General features: G+C 38.7%; 1 protein-coding gene across 1 annotated transcript; it reads right to left on the minus strand.

Annotated features, from left to right (window-relative positions):
* Positions 1–1,139: 1,139 nt before the first annotated feature.
* Positions 1,140–14,739, minus strand: LOC137180163 (syntaxin-10). The gene is made up of 9 exons (XM_067585440.1): positions 14,640–14,739; positions 14,061–14,136; positions 11,311–11,404; positions 9,889–9,983; positions 8,799–8,861; positions 7,405–7,506; positions 6,310–6,416; positions 5,004–5,098; positions 1,140–4,448 (listed from the first exon to the last, which is right to left on the minus strand). Exons 1-9 carry the CDS (start codon positions 14,672–14,674, stop codon positions 4,372–4,374), a joined length of 744 nt encoding a protein of 247 aa, XP_067441541.1. The 5' UTR covers positions 14,675–14,739; the 3' UTR covers positions 1,140–4,371.
* Positions 14,740–17,580: the final 2,841 nt, after the last annotated feature.

The following is a 17,580-nucleotide window of genomic DNA, read 5'->3' on the forward strand; positions in this document are numbered from 1 at the left end:
TATGTACAGCTAATATTTTCATCATCAACTAATCTTTTCTCACTTAATCGATTAGTCGTTAGAGCCATAAAATGACGAAAATGGTGAAAAATGATGATCATAGTTTCCAAAAGCCCAAGTTGGCGTCTTCAAATGTCTTGTTTTGTCCCGACCAACAGTCCACAACCCAAACGTTCAGATTACTGTCATAGAGGACTAAAGAAACCAGAAAATATTCACATTTGAGAGGCTGGAATCACAATTTTGACATTTTTTCTTTTAAAAAATGACTCAAAGTGATTAATTTTCAAAATTGCTGGTGATTAATTCTTTCAATTAAGTAATTAATCAGCTGATTGTTGCAGCTCTAGTTTTATATTGAAGTAACTAATCATTTTAGCCTTTGTATAAAATAGACCATTGAAGTAGTGATTTCCGAAAAATGACTTCACTTAATGTTAAGATCTTTTAGATTGTGGATTCTCTAAGCATTTTGTCTGATATTGCCACTAAAATTATTTTCAAAGATGTAGATTTCACTTACTAATAAATAATGCTGATTCCCAAATATACTGTAATAAAAATTGAAAAATCAGCTAGTTTTATATCTGCTCTGATGGATATGCTGCAATATAACTACCCAGTGACAGACTTTCTGTGTACTTTAATTAAAAGAGTCATCACTGACCAGCTGATGTATCAGTGTGATGCTGGCAGCGTTGAGTCTCTCACTCCCGCAGAGTCTCACAGAGGATGTGTGTTGCGAATGTGTGGGACTCCTGACTGCCGCCTGCTTATTTTCAGAGCTGCTTTCAGTTCATAAAGCCACCAGGGAAGCCCGCTCTGCTCATTACAGCAAGTTAATGTAATTTCACATGATGGCTCTGCTCTCAGAATACGATGTGATGTTTCCGTTTAGAAGAGTGCTTCAATTAAAACTCACTCTCGAAACATCTGTAGGAAGGTGGAAGCTTTTATCCGAAACACGAATCACAGAGGGAGCTGGACCCTAAAACGCCGTATTGAGTCAAACATACAGTTTGAGTGATGTTACTCTAAACAGATTTGTTCATGTTTAAAAGTCTTTTAGATAATTTACAAAGAGTAACTCAGAGTATGACTCATGATGAAAGAAAAAAAAACCCACCACTGCAAGTAAGTCACATCGTGTTGAACAAGTTTAATGAAACTCAAAACTCCACTGAACAATTTCAGAAATATCTCTGGTTGCCAGTAAGAAAACAATTCACTTTATGCAGATGTTATGCCAGATAACATAACATTTATTCTTCATGTAGTGTATGTGAAATGAAAAATAAGTTACATTAGCCTTTCTTTCTTTTTTTTTTTCTTTTTTTTTTAAACATGATTTTTTTTTTTTTGGTGTTTTTGCCTTTATTGGATAGTGGGCAGTGAAGAGGCAGACAGGAAACAAGAGGAGAGAGAGAGAGATGACGTGCAACAAAGGTCCCTGGCTGGAATCACATCAGGGACGTTGTGGTCATGTGGCATGCACACTCGCTACCGGAGCCATTAGCCTTTTTTTTTTTATTTAACGAGAGGCAGTACGACTGTAGATCTGTGTACTGTTTCAAGTTAAACGGCACAATGGCAGCCAGTTTTGTATAAAATTTAGCACATTCAGATTCCAAAAGCTCTCCAACTATATTTTCCTCCAAGTAAAAGACAATAAAACAAGTCGTCCAAAAACAATGTTTGGTTATGTTTCAAGGACAAAACTTCCCAGCCGGTGTTTACCATTCGTTCGTGGTCGGTGTGACTTTTAGTCAGTCACACAGATTCAATAAAATTCTGATCGTTGGCACTTGAAATAAAAGGAGACAATCAGTTTCATTAACGGTTCTTAACAAGTCAGAGGTCAGTTCCTTTTTCTACCTTTTTTTTTTTATTGGATGAAGTCAAGATAATGTGAGGACGAGTCGCAACATGTGTAAACAAATGTAACCGGAAAAAAAAGTTGGTACCGTTTATGAATCAGTCGGTTTTTCGCTATTAAGGATCCATGTGTTTCATACAGTTAACAATAAAAAAGCTGCAGCGTTTAGGCTTTCCTGCAACTAACACAGCTCACTAACATGTTCACATGTCGATCTGCTCTGTTTTTAGCAGCCGGACCAGGACTTAAAAGCATTTTTGAATTGTTAATTTTGTTTTAAATTACTTAGAGCAACTGATTAATAGGAATTACTGCATAGCATAGAGACAACTGCAGTGTATCTATTGCCTTGATGCATTAAAATCAGCCCTTGTGCTGTTCCATTTTGGATAAAACAAACACTGTAAAACCTCTTCTTTTTTTTTTAGGACCCAGATCTGGAAACAAGCCAAAAAGACTGAGCTCACTGTAATACTCTCTCCTAGAGCTGTGATGGTATCCTGCTGTAAAACAGAAAATTCGTCTGTTTCAAGATGCCTTTAAAACCCCCCAAAACCTCTATTTCTGTGTGCAGAAGTCTTACTGCGCAGCCATATTCCAAGTATTCTGCTAATTTTCCACACTGGAGCATTTAAGGAATGAGCGCTTGAATATATAAAAGCACACATGAACAGAGCTCTGGCAGGGAGGGAGCTTTCATCATTGTGACGCCTACCCGCGTCAAGCAAAGGGCATCTGACCGCTGAGTGTTTTTGGAGAGAAAAGTTATAAGTTTTCTCTTTTTAACCGAGTGACAAAAGCAAAAAAAAAAAAAATCTGGATCACACAGGATTAAATATAAATTTGAGTCTGCATAAAGCCTTTGTACAGTAATAACGTTCATTTACACAAAAATTCAAAGTAAAGCGTCATGTTTTATATTTATACAGCACTGCAACACAACCCCCCTCCAATGAGGGTAGCGTTACCTGACATGACACAAAGAAAAATCACATGACCCACAGCGTCCAGCAGAGGGAGCTGTAAGCCTGAATCTGCGCTGCGTGCTGAGACATCCTGCCCAGCAACTGTTCCTCCTCTCATTAGCTAAAGCTATTCAATAAGACAGGCAAACCCCATTCGCTCTGAACCAAGGTTGTCTCTCATCACCCAGTGAGAGTAACAAAGCCTCAGCCAATCTCTGTGCTTTACTGCGTGCGAGGGGGGTGGGGGGGGCGCGCGAAGGCGGCCGGCTGCAGACCTGACTTCACCTCACCGAGACGGATCACCATCAGGGCAGGAAATGACAAAAAAAAAAAGTGGCCCGCAGAAGAGCGAAAACCAGCATCAAGTATCAAGGACGGGCAGCCCCGGTGTCGCTAGTCTGCATGTTTTTTTGTTTTGACCACACACACGAACCGCAGCAGCTGATCTGAGCGGTGACTAACTCTTCCTCTCTGGACTGGAAGTTTAGTCCATTAGTGAAATCAGCTGCTGTTTATATATTGAACTGAAAGAAAAACCTGCAGACTTTCGGGTCGACCGTCGCTACCCGTTCCTGATTTTAAACTGATGACTCGTACTTGGCGTCGATTTCCCGCCCTGATTCACATGTAGGCACATGAACATACTGCACTTATCACCAAGGTATAAAAATATATTTAAGGCAACACTGAAAAAAACCCCAAATTTCTTCCCTTCAATACTGCTCCTGCCAGCTAAAGACACTAATAACTGTTGTGTTTTTCTTGAGTAAATAAATCCATCTTTATCTTTCTATAGTTTTCTCTGGAAACTACTTTTTTGGCTGTTAAACTTGCCAACAATTACGTTTCACCAGATCCACATAGTGAGTGTGTCGCTTCAGTTACTGTCAGCAACACTTTATGTACATTTTTGCTTCGCTTTTCTGTGAAAACTATAAAAAAGTCGATCTTTTTCGAACTATTTTCGCAACAGATCATTTGTTTTGTTAATGGAGTGCAACATTTGTCGAATTACGAGTGACAGAAGAACTACAATGAAATGTTTGATTGCTGTCGTTTCTTAAAGTTACCGTCCGATACGGTAACGTTCACTGATTTATCAACAACTTTTCCCGCCGTTGAGGTGTAAATTTCTAATAAACCTGAAAGTATCTTTGATTTGTTTTTACAACCTGACAGCAGCAGCATGTTCTCCTGTCCTGACCTCCCATAGTACCGCTATACCCAACAATAATGCACCAGTATGAAATACATAATAGCACTGGGGTTTTCTCTGTGCTAAGCTCTTTCACTAGTTGTTTTTTTTTTTGTCTTTTTTTAACTAGAATCATTAAAAGCAGAGAGAGAGAGAGAACGTCTCTCTGCAGGTCACCGGTTTCTCCTCCGAGTGAGCGAGGAAGGAGACGACGGGAAGGGAAGGAGGAGAAGAGGCGCGTCCCTCTTCCTGTATTTGTCCGTCCATCCGAACGGGGGGGTGGTTGGGGGGGGGGGATTGGTTGAGCGTAGACGAGAGGTCGGAGGTCACTGGCATCAGAGAGCGAAGAAGAGGATGAGTACCACGATCATGATGGCGACCAGCACGCCGATAGCACACCACTGTCTCCGACCTGAAGGACACAACAGGAGAGAGTCAGAAAAAACACGTTACGATTAATCCAATTAATACGAAGCCTCAGATAAATATAAGATATTTTAAATATAATTTAGCTCAAAAAGAAGACTGTGGATTTTGTCCTTCATCACATACATTGTAAGTGCATTATGAAGGGATCTTCTAATGGAGGAATGATGATGACAGACTTTTAAATGAGAACGTGACTGTGGAAACTGTCAGTCAGATATTAGCAAATATGTGAATCAGTTTCCTTTGCACAGTTCCTGCTTCTGATTGGTCGACAGACAAGGTAAATTTACTCACAGTTCAGTAAATACACCTTCATCAGCTTTTCCTTCCTGATTCTTTTTTATGATAGATGGTTAAATTAAAGCTAACATTACAAAATGTTTGTTTTCCTTTGTGTGATAGAAGATTGTTTTTACTCAAATGTATGAAAAACTGCCTGGTCTACAGACGTCAGTGTCTTGTTGTTGACTGCACAGTGATATAAACATTACAAATAATTACCAATAACAGCAAATGTTTTGTGTGGGTATAAACTTACTGCTGGTCATATGAGACACCTTCTCCAACTTCTTCAGGACTGAGTCCATGCGGGACGACGTCTGGTCCATCTCGTCTCCGAAATCCCCCAACATGCTGGACGACATGAAGAGAACGCAGTCATTTTACACTTTAACACAGCTTCTCTGTGGTCAATATCATGTATATAAAAGCAGCTCGCAGCACAGGAACTGCATGTTATTCACACTCAGGTGTTTTCACAGTGGATTGTGGTTCAAACATCTGTGAATAATTTGTTTTAACTTCATGCTTTAATAACTGTTTCGAAGGTGACATGAATTGCAGTGGTGTTATATGGCGTCTGTAGAGAGAGGCTTTTTCTCTTCAATGACTGAACATGACTTTTATTACTGTTGTTTTAGGTCATTTAAAATGTTCTTGGGGACATTAACAGACTGCACAGTGAGTGGATATGAAGTGGATTGAAACTAAAAGAAGAAATTAGAAGAAGAAGAAGAAGAAAGGGTCAAAAAGTAAAAAAGGATTCACTGTTAGAGGTCTGTTTATTCCTGATCTGAGAAGTATCGACATTTTCAATCACCCTGAGAACATCCTCAGCATGTGTTTCCTTATTTGACTTGACTACACTTTGTGACTAACATCATGACCCTGTACAGTTAAAGGATAAGGCTGCGATTTTCTAAACCTTTCTTATTGTCAACAAATATACTAACAGGTATTGTGTTTATATCCAAAACCTGATAGATGCCATAGATGTTGGTTGTTGTCCAAAAACTATTAAAAACTCATCAGTGAACCAAAGAGTTTGGGTTTAGTAGTTTGTCTTGTGGGCAGTAAAACTTTGTACTAAAGTTCTTTACAATGTGCTCAACGTGCTACGTAGCGCAACAAGCTAACGAAGCTCTCTAAACGGAGCAGCGTTCCTGCACATGCTCAGTGGAGTCTGTTTTACACACAACTTCCCTCCAGAGTATCATAAAACATGATTGCTGTCATTAGTCTTTGGAGCCGTTTCAAAACAAACTAACGTGACCCAACTCTTCATAATGAAGGAACGTGTCACTCAGTGCAGCCGTGTGGCTTATTGATGTGTTTTTAATTGTTTTTGGACGAGATTGGATGTCTGGGACACGGAGGGATAAGATACGTCAGGCTGTGGATACACACACATACTTCTTAATTAGATCAGTTCATTGCTGGTTTGGCTCCAAACATGAGATTTGTTGACAATAAGAAAGATACAGAAAATCACCAGACTTATCCTTTCTACAAGGAAAGAAATAAAAGAGTAGTGAGGGAACTTTAATGCACTTTAATGTACTCACACGGCCTGCTCGTCCAGCTCGTCCCCGATCCGTCCCGACATGTCTTTGAGGACTCTGATGCTGCCTGACACCAGCTCCAGCTGCTCATCCTGCTCCTGCATGATCAGCTACACACACACACACACACACACACACACAGAGTTAGGACAGGAGTTACACCTTTTTTTGAGTTTGCGACAAAACACCAGTGAATTAAAAAAACTAGAGCGTATCTACACTGAACTGATGAAATATCTTCTTCTATCAAATCAAAGTCGAGACCGATCACAGTGATCTCCGTGTTGTTCTCTACTAAAAATCACAAGCTGACGCAGGATGTGTGAAGAAGTTATTTCATCATTCAACACCGCCGTCAGCTGATAATAGATACAAACAGCTCTGACGCTGAAAATAAACTTTACACCTGTTTTTAAAATGCTACCTTTTCATTCTCAGTGTGAAACCTTTAAAAGATCAGACAAAGATTTCACCTCACAAAAGGATCACAGAGGAGATTCTGACCTCTTACAAAATGATCTATTGACTACGTTTCCCTCTTTATAAGATAACCTGATAAAAACACAAACATCAAAACATTTTCTCTTCTCAGTCTGACAGCAGCTGGTTTGGTTTCTCTCGCTTGAAGGTTTATATGAATTTTACATGAAATCCTGCACCCACAGTAATCACCTAACACACTTTCAAATGTTTGACTGATATAAACGCTCATGATTAGAAATGAAGAGGGACCTCACTAGAGGAGGAAGAGATCGATCGTGCTCGTTTATTTAACGCTGCATGAAAACATTCCTTCACATTTTTTTTTTAATTTATAGTCTCTTAATCCGTTTCTCTCTCTCTATTTCGCTGGAAACTGTTTCAGGAAACAAACCTTAAAGATTGAGGCGGGTAACATAAAACAGATGAGTAAGAGATGACTAAAGCCATCTCTCCTTCCTTCTTTTAACACTCCCATCCGACGGTCGACTCCCCCTTTCGTTCCTTGTCCTTCTCTCTACTTAATCTTCTGTCACACCTTTATTTCTTCTCCCAAACACTCCTTTTCTGTCTCTACTCTCCTGCCCTTTCATTTATTTCCCTCCCTCCCTCTCTTACCTGTTGTTGTTCTTGTTGCTCCTGGATGTATCTGGAGTTTGCCGACACCAGATGAGCCTCCAGTCCTGTTGACCTGTCCTGACCCGACGAAGCCATCAGAGCCTGGACAAACACACACACACACAGAAACACACACACATATGAGACACAAGATTAAGGAAAGAAAACAAAGTCTATGTGTGAGTGTGTGTTATATTCTAGCATTGGCACAACCTTTTTAATACCACACAACGCAATTTAATCCCCTTTGATGGAAAAGCAAAAGGCACAACATGACCTGGAGTTTTTCCATCATTATATAACGTTCTCTAAGTACTTCCTAGTCATATATAGCAATTAATTCATAACTCATTAATCTCACAGCAGCCCGCAATCAGATATACAACCGTTTTACAACTAGCTACTACTGCCTCCGACACAAGGAAGAGAAAATACTTAAGTGAGTGATCGCTTGAGTTGCACGACCGATAATGGGACTACAACACTTACAAACCACAACGCTGCAATCATTTGATTTTTGAGCTGGGAGCGTGTCAGCTGGAGTGTGAAAGATAAGCTGTGAAAACTACAAGCTGACTCAAAACAAAAACAAACAGACTCCAGAAGTAAATGACAGATTACTCCAAACTATCAGACTGTTACTTGTTACAATTCATTTGTACTGTTAAAACCAAATAAAAGCATGTTAACATACTATGATACTGTACGTATGCTAATTTTAGCATCAAGACTTAACAGCTGACAAAGTAAAGCTCATAAAAGTTCAGCCTTGTCTGACAGCGCAGAGTCGAATGTCCTCAAAGGGCCACCGTACTGAGGATAAACCTTTTTGATTTATGAGACATGACTTTTTCTCTGGCGCCACCAAGAGAAAAGTTGTTTTTACCTTTTTAAAACTCATCCAGCAGCTTTGTTAATGAATATTACAGCTTAATGACTATATACTTACAGTTTTTTATATTGTATTTTGTGAAAACCTTTGAGTTCTGTTTGTATTCAGACATTAAACAATAATTCCCTTCAGCTTTTGAACCTTTTGTTCAATAATAATAAAGCGTTTCATATAAATGCACATATATAAGAGTGAAATACAGATTTTTGTTGGTGTTGTTCTATAGTTTGTTGTTGTTTTGGGCATTCTTGTCTTTATTCATCACTGATATTCCTGCCAAAACATATATTGGCACCATTTCAACAACCTTCAAACAGGTACCCAGCCCTGGTGCTTTGTAAACCTTTCATGGTGGTACAAAAAAAAGTACAAGTAGTGCTGCGGGCAGATGTGACATTTTCACCTGCGGTTATTTGTTGAATTCAGAACCGTTTAACTCTCATTAAATCCTTTTCCCGGTGAGTGTGTGCGTGTTTTTTTTTGTGTGTGTACGTCCTCAAACCTGTCTGTTCTTCTTCTCTGCCAGAGCCACAGCGGAAGGGCTGGACAACTGATCCTTCATGTCCTGCACACACACACACACACACACACACACACAAGAAAACAATTTACACCTTCCAACTCCACAATGTGTCACAATTGTAACAAAAAAATCACTTTAAAAGCCCAACTCAGAGCTGACAGCTTCATTAATGAGATTTTCCGCTGCGGTGCCAGAACTGCCGACCAGCGAATCAAAATGTCAGAGAGTCTTTTGTTCCTTTTCAGTCGGCCTCTTTTGTTCGGCTCGGATGACTCAATTCTCTTCAGGTCTATTTTAAGGAGGGTACCTTTGCCTGCTAGACTCGTGTTAGAAACTGACTCATATTTTCCATTGTGCCTGCGGCGCGGACGCTGATTGAATTTAGCCAAGTCAGGAGCTAAACAGCTGCAGTGCAGATAAACAAGCGGACGGATACTAACAACTAAATCGATAATATGTCTCCGGACCATAAATACAGAAGCGTTACTATGCGCTACGGTTTGTCTTGTGTGGTTTATTGGACGCGCTTCGGTTGCCAAAACACAACAGAGGCCTTGCGGTGGAGTGTTTGTGTGTTTGAATCTCCTCCAACAACATGGCCACCTGGAACTACTGGTGACCCCCTTTTGGAAATAAAACAGGCTCTTTCTCGGCAGCTCCTTTTAAATACCCAATAATTACGACACTGGTTAACTACTTTTGTTTGTGCTTCTCTTACAGTCTAGTATGAACATATAACAACCGTTTGTTTTGCTCATAACAACAGTTGTTCTCTTCAAACTGAGAAGGAAATACGGGCAATTCCAACATCTTGAAAGAGGCCTTTGTTAGTGACACATGGGGGTGGGCAGAGGATCAAATCTTCTGTGATGTATTAATTTTTTTTATTGGTTTTGTACAAGAAAGGGTTGGCAGCAATGAAACCTCAATGTCATGTCAGGGTTACAGGAATAAAAACTATTATGTAATAGTAAAATAAGACTAGAAAAATAACATTAGAATCTACAAAACGGCAGAAACATCAGCAAAAACTCAACGATAAACCAAAGTTTGAGTTGATGGGATTCACCTGGACAGATTTCCTGGTTCGCTCCACAAAGTCTCTCCTCTCCTGAAGTTCATTGTCGCCCAGTCTGAACTTTCCCGGGTTCGACTCCACGATACCTGAACCGGTCAAGGACCGAACAGCAACATTCCTGAAAATCCTCCATGCGTTTAAATCAACACTGTTGCACCTCTGCGACACTTTTCAAACCGGTTTTCTTTACGCATGCATTAGCAATAACAAAAAATAATGAGTCACGCTGAAAAAAATAGATATGAAGTAGATACAGATTAGTATAAAGGAAGAAAAGGAAAACTGAGGTAGTGAATCTGATCCTCTCCATGATGTACATAGTGTAACTACCTCCGTGTCATTTAAAGGAAACATCATTTTCTTGTTGTCTTCCTTGCATAATTCAAAAGACATCTGATAAAAACAAGATGTCATAGTGAAGTGTAACAAAAAGCGTCTGGTAAAGTTTTAAAGTTTTAAAAATCTGTTTTTTGACTGGGAGAAAGAATTTGTACACAATGTGATAAAATCACTACCAGTGACAGAATTATACTAACAAAATAAGAAGGGTGGTTTATAGATGGGTTTGGTATTGGTATGTTAGTGACAACTGCTAACAGTGAGTAAAGATTTCATCAATTAAATTCTAAGTGATCCTTTAAAAGCACAATATTGCATTTTGACGAGCATATGCAGCTTTTTGGTACTAACAGTAATCTGTCCATACCATCAAATATCAGCAACTATGAAGTACCAAAACTTGGCATCATATTTCTAATCTTTGGTTTAAGTTTCTCTGACTAACAGGTCCTGATTTAAAATCAAAATTTTAGACATTTTTAACTCAAAGTTATTGTAGAGCTTCTTCTGTTTTAAAACAATGAACATTTGTGAACTTTGGCTTCATTTGTTAAATGAGAAAATGGGTTTAATAGAAGAAGAAGAAATGTTTGCTTTTTTTGAAGTAAGGGATCAAAAAAAACACTCATGTATCATATTAGCAATAGTACTGAAAAACTACAAACATTATCCAGCCAAAGCTTTTTTTAAACCCAAGTAACTTTCTTATTTTATCAATAACGTGAAAGACAATTTCTTCTCAAGGTTCAACCGAGTTTAACCATTAAATGAAAGCGGACTGTGCTTCCTCCTCCGCTAAAAGATTCTAATCTCTTAAGAAGAATATTTGCAGACATGAACAGAACAGTTTTCTTTTTATATTTCTGATCTTTGCTTAATTACCATGTACATACTGTAAAAATAGTTCAAGCCTTTAGGGGGCTAACGGATGTCCTGAATAAGTGGGAGGAGACGGAGGAAGGGAGAGTATGATACAAAGCATCCGTTTGTTTTGAAAATACTGACAGTCATGTGAGGATCCGGGTTGTGTGGATGAGGTAGAGGTTTTTTTTTTTGCCCTGTTTAAAAGGATACTGATGGTCTCACTGAGGTCCTCCAGATCCCAGTCTATGGCCCTCAGACAGTTCCTCAGCTCGTTGGCACTCCAGTCCAGCTCATCCCGACTCACCTGAGACCACAGAAACCAATCAACACTCAGTAAGGACACATGTACAGTATAAAAATTGTACTGACACAATAAACCAGAGAACTACAATTTCATTTTCATTAAAACTAGAGATGCGGGGAGCAATTCAGAGGTTTGAAACCAGGTGTTACATCCTGTGTAGTGTGTCTGCCCTTTGTTTCAGGAAACCAATCATTGGTCCTCCAATCCGTGGCAGCTGAGCCACCCCCTCACTCTCTCTCTCTCTCTCAGCCGGCACACTCTGTAGGAGTAGAGTCTCCTCCACACCACATTGTTTGTTCTTTGTTTTCTACTAAATACACCAGCATTGTTTGATCTCATTCAGTTTTCCTCATTCGTGTTACTTCCCCCTGAGCCAGGTCATAACATACGGGGGCTCGTCTGGCCCCGTTTGTGTTAAGTCTTTCCATAGTAGTAGTGTTGTGTGGGGGCTCGTCCAGACAAACATTTCCTCCTCGGTTTTGGTAGTTTTTTTTTGCTTTGTTTGGTTTCCTAGTGTGGTGAGGTGGTAAGTAGCTTGTCTCTCCCTTTTGTGTGGTACAAGCTGTCTTTCAGCTCAGAGTAAACCCTGGTGAGTGAGACGCTGAGTGAACAAGCTGAACTGATTCCTCAGTTCTCCTCTCTTCTTCTCTTTTACTTTATTATTTTTTTGTTTTGAGGTAATCCTGTAGTGTTTTAAGTTTCCTTGAGCTAGGCAGGCCTCAAAGAAGACAGTGAGGTATAAAGGCAGTATTTTGGATTGTGAGGGACTGGGGTTTATTAACTTTGTGGTTCTTGAAAACTGGAGCATGACGACGTAAGTTAAGTCCTAATGTCAAGACACTCAGAACTGGTTTTGATGTGGGACTTGAGCTACAATAGAAAAGGCAAAGATAAAGGAATGTGTGAGTGTGTTTTACTTAACTGTAAAATGAGGGCAAAATACAATATTAGCAAAACATATATTTAAAAAGGCAGAGGAAACAATATGATTCAGAATTTGTTGGCGATGCACACCATAATAGTGCAGGAATGTTGTGTTTTAATAGCTCACATGTGAATGATGAATCCTTACAAGCTACTACTTGTGCATCCAAAACTTTAAATTGAAATTTAATAAACTGAAATGTGATGTGAAGATTTGTAACTTTTCTATGTATAAACTGAATATATTTGGATTTTGGACTGTTGGTCAGACAAAACAAGATATTTGAAGACATCACCTTTTCTTTGACTCTACATTTTATAGACAAAATGATGGCAGATTAATCAACAATGAAAATGAACTGAAAATGAGTTGCAGCCCTAAATCTTACTTATTTTTGTACTTTCTTGTTTTTGCCATAATGTACTGTATGTTCATTCCAGTAACAAAGTTTTAGTTCAACAAAGATTGTTTAAAACTAGATTTTTAGCTGAAGCTAGTACGCATTTGCGCTTTCTCAGCAAACAATTTAGCAAAAAGAATATTAAAGGGATCAATAAAGACCTGGATTTATGAGCAGAAACAATAATGGAATTGAGAAAATCCTTCCAGGGCGATAGGTGGTTTGGGAGATTTGTTGTGAGCTGTCCATCCTCTGCTTCACTCACTGAAGCAATTGACCTGAATGTTACTTTAACACTCTGTTATGATTGTTTTGACGTTATGTATGACTGTGAATAGTGTCATATGTGTAACTGTATGTTTTAATCTGTGTGTCAACCTCTTAAACTGAACTGCCTCAGGATGCAAAATGAATTTCGGTGTGAGCTGACAATAAAGTAAAATATTGTATTACATCATATCATATCTGTATGTGGAGGTTTCCCACTTGGGATTAGACCCTTAGTTTGATTTCTTACACACTGGGGGTTTTATTCTGTGCTGTGGTTGAAAGTGTGTCTTCAGTTTTGTTCTTTTTGGGTTGTCATGCTCATGTGTCATCGAGGGTGTGGGAGGGGAGGAAGGAAAACTTTAAAAATTTCCCTCCACTGAAAAATGTTTTTTTCCTCTTATTCATACATTTGAATGTCAGAGCTTCACTGTACAGAATGATGATATATGTGCAGACTTTGACACTAGAAGGTTGTTTCCATATTCAGCGACTTAAAGTGTAAAGTTTCTTTGCGCTCAATGAAAATCCTATTTTAAGGGATGGACCTATAAGCATGATTTGTGATAGTTTGGAAGCCAATCCTGGCCCAATATTCATCTCACAAAAGTGTGATGTGGAAGCCACTAGTGCACAAACACTGAGAACGGACAGGACAGTGAAGTAGGTGACATCTTGTGTCTAGCAGCTAAACTTTTGAAATGAACAATATTTGTATATTCATAGATCTTTAATGAGGGAAAAGGAGATGTCATTTCAGGGATTTTAATGAGATAAGTGAACTTATTTTTGTGGGGGGAAAAACCCATATCAGACTGGAGGAGCAAAGGTTGGTGAATGCATCATGTGTGTATGCTTATGTTAGAACTATGTCCAGTATTACAGATGTATGGAGAGGCTGATGATTTGCTGATATATTCAATATAACAATAAAAAAGAAGTGTGTCTGTATTTGATGAGTGAAGTCTGTCAGGACTGGGTGGTTTGTAAGATTATCCACATACACATGCCTCTCAGTGGCTCATGTCTCCAGACCAGGTATGTGGTGTTTCAGGGCTGCTCACCTGAGTCCCATCCTGCAGCAGCTCCTCCCATCTATCATACAGGCCCCGTGCACGAGAAAGGGCCTTCTGCACCTCCCTGGACACACACAAACAACATTATCAGCACAGACACTGGTAGCTACTGTAGGTGTCTTTAGCCTTCGGACACCTGGCTGTTCTTCAGGCCCCCTCTGCTCTGCAGCTACGCCCCTCGTTTAACTAAAACAAACACAGTAGCTACATTTCGCATCCTTCCGTAACTTCGCAGCGGCTTGTAAACTAGCTGACAGCAGCGTCTCAAAGCTGCCCGGGCGCTTTCAGTGAAAGCCAGAATGAAAGAAAAACAAATCTCAGTGTTTAAAGGCTGCGGAACCGACTCTTGTCAGTCTAAACAAACATCAACACACAGACTACCGCTGCGCTGCTGACTTTTAGCATTCTGCTAGTTAGCTATAGCTAGCCGTTCAGCTAACTTTGCTAATGTAACTTTGTCTTTGAGGTAAACAACAGCTTGCCGTGTAACTACGCTTTGAATATGTAATAGCTTGTGTTATGTTACGGTAACGTGGAGTTTTAGGTGTTAATTTGTTATTTTCTTACCCCTTCACAACGAAAAACGGGTCTTCTATCGACATGATGCTTTCTTCCGCTTCACGCTCAGCGCATGCGCAGTTTGCAGGCAGGGCTGAAACGTCTTTCACTTTGCTGACTGACAGTTACTCAATATTTTCATATTGTACACTTTTAAGGTTATGTACAGTGGCGGACAGTAACTAAGTTCATTTACTCAAATACTGTACTTAAGTACAACTTTGAAGTACTTGTACTTGAGTATTTCAATTTGATGCTACTTTATACCTCCACTCCACTACATTTCAGAGGGAAATATTGTATTTTCTACTCCACTACATTTATTTGACAGCTTTAGTTACTTTTCAGATGAAGATTTGACACAATGAATAATATAACAAGCTTTTAAAATACAACACATTGTTAAAGATGAAACCAGTGGTTTCCAACCTTTTTGGCTTTTGCCGTCTTACAAAAAGCAGTGTGTAGTCAGGGTCACATTTCACATGTCTATGAGTTGTTAACAGCTCCACCAAACAGTGATTTTTCCCTCTAAACTTCTCACATGGTTTCATTTCAATAAATGCTCAAATAATCCAATATTTCACCATATTAAAGATTAGAGAAAAAGTCCAAAAACTGAAAATAGATTTGTGTATCAGAACTATGTTTTTTCTTCTTTCCTCTCCCATTAATCATCTCACGACCCCTCAGATTTATCTGCTGACCCTTTGGATTTATCCAAAGGGTCACCTTTGGACCCCTAGGTTGGGAACCACTGTACAAAACTAGCTAATTGTATATAAAGTAGTTGAAACTAGCTCCACCTCCAGCAGCTACAACAGTAACATGCTGCTCTAACACTGATGATTCAGTATTGATAATCTAATGATGTCATATGTAATAATATATCAGTCAGAGGGACCAAACCACTACTTTTACTGCAATACTTTAACTACATCAAACTTAAAATACTTGTACTTAAGTAGGATTTTTTCATGCAGGACTTTTACTAGTAATGGAGTATTTTTACATCGCTGTATTGGTACTTTTACTTAAGTAGAGGATCTGAATACTTCTCTCACCACTGGATATACAGTATACCACCTCAATCAATTAATCAATCAATCAAATCAGATCAAATAATTATGTTTTGATTCCAATTTGAAGATGGTTGAAGTGGAGGTTTCAGTTTACTAAATAAGAATGATAAAAATCTTGACTAGGAGTTTGGATAAAGGGGACATGTGTTGAAGAGAAGAGGCATTACCAGCACACATCTGTATAAGATTAGTTGCCATGGTAACGTCTACTGCATGCAATCATATGCGCCTGTGCTCGCAGTAAATTACAGGAAGAGAGTTTACACAGACAGAAAAAGCAATGGACTGTATTTAACTCTTTGTTTGTCTCTGTCATAAACAACATACACATAACACCCTTATATGGTCCAAATATTCACAAAACCAAAAAATGAAAAGAGGAAAAAAAAAAAAAAAAAATCAGATTAAATCCATCATGGGACCTTGACATGCAGAGTTTGTTTGATTTGAGTTTAAAACTATGGATACGGCACAAATATTTTGAGCATGGGAGTTTACTCTTGACTCTTGGAAACAGTAGTTTGCAAAAAGAAAAACATAACTGATGGTCTACTTACAAGCTTTTATCATTTCATGATCCTCATCAATGTCATAGAGAATCATGGTGCAAAAATCCATCTGCTTATGAAGACGGTGAGATGCAGCTGAAAGCTTTGAGTAAAGCTTGATTTGACGTATGAAACATCAAGTTTTCCATGAGTGAGACACTTAAACCTGCATATGTTTCCCAAAGAAACATATGTTAAAAAATATTCCTTTTCATGGAATTAACAGACTTTTGCTCTTTCCACAAGAATGATAAAGAGTTTAAATTTCATCAGGTAATTCTTTATTTTTTTTTGAGTGATGTTTGATTGTTATATATTGTGTTTAATTGTTGCTATGCACACTTGTACACACTTTTACTAATGTTAGGACCCCAGAAATGCTTTGGAAAATCCCTGTCACTTGTTTGCTAATGTGTGTCAATAAAAAAAAGGAAAGCTACAACCTGAAATCATGTCATATTTTCCATATAACCGCTGTTTATGTACCAATTTAATGATGAGTTGTCAAGCACACTATTTTAGTATACATGGATTCCTCAACCTTACAATAAAAACCTATAAAGTTACTGACTTATATTACTTGAATGTAAATCTGTACCCCTTTATTTATTCATCTATGTGTATTTTTCCACCTTTTCTTGAATGTAAAGAGCTTTCCTTTTACCAAATGTTTATTCGTGTTATATCATCATTTAATTCCCTGGCAGTTTGTTTCTTCTTTTTGTTCTTACACTTCTTTATAGATTATTGTGTTTTGAATTAGTCTATTTTCAATAAAGTTGAAAAAAACCTTCTTCAAAAAAACAAATGGGAAAAAAAACGAGATGAAAATCTGACAGCGGCTGATGGATCCTCTGGTTAACAGATATCTCATTAAAACATATGCACATATATGGACCGGTGGATCAATGTTGGCTGCTGCAGGAAAAAGAAGATGCATGCTCAGCACATCCCCCCGTAGTATTCTTCCCGTCCCACCCATTTGTCTCTATTCCTGTCGCTTTTTTCTCTCAATCCCACCCTGTCCTGTCCTGTCCTGCTCTCCCTTCCTGTCTTCATCCTGTTTCCTCCCCTCCACTCCTCCTTCTCTCCACTTCCTCCCATCCTGTCCTGTGAAAATTCACAGCCACGGTTATAAATGTCACTCTTGATCCTGCTCAGCTCTCCACACACACACACACACACACACACACACACACACAGTGACACATTACAAATGTAATTCTTTCTCTATCAGCGATAAGCTGCTACTTGCTTTATTTTTAATCAGCAGTTTATCATTATCAAACTAACTGTGGTGGTTTAATGATAATAAAAAAA

This window comes from Thunnus thynnus, chromosome 3, assembly GCF_963924715.1.
Source record: "Thunnus thynnus chromosome 3, fThuThy2.1, whole genome shotgun sequence".
NCBI classification, from domain to species: Eukaryota; Metazoa; Chordata; class Actinopteri; order Scombriformes; family Scombridae; genus Thunnus; species Thunnus thynnus.

Coding starts and splice junctions, on each gene's coding strand:
- LOC137180163 (XM_067585440.1), bottom strand. CDS start 14,674: ATGTCGATAGAAGACCCGTTTTTCGTTGTGAAGGG. Junction 7,507..8,798: donor CAGAGAAGAAGAACAGACAG/GTTTGAGGACGT, acceptor GTGTTTGTCCAG/GCTCTGATGGCTTCGTCGGG. Junction 6,417..7,404: donor AGCAACAAGAACAACAACAG/GTAAGAGAGGGA, acceptor GTGTGTGTGTAG/CTGATCATGCAGGAGCAGGA.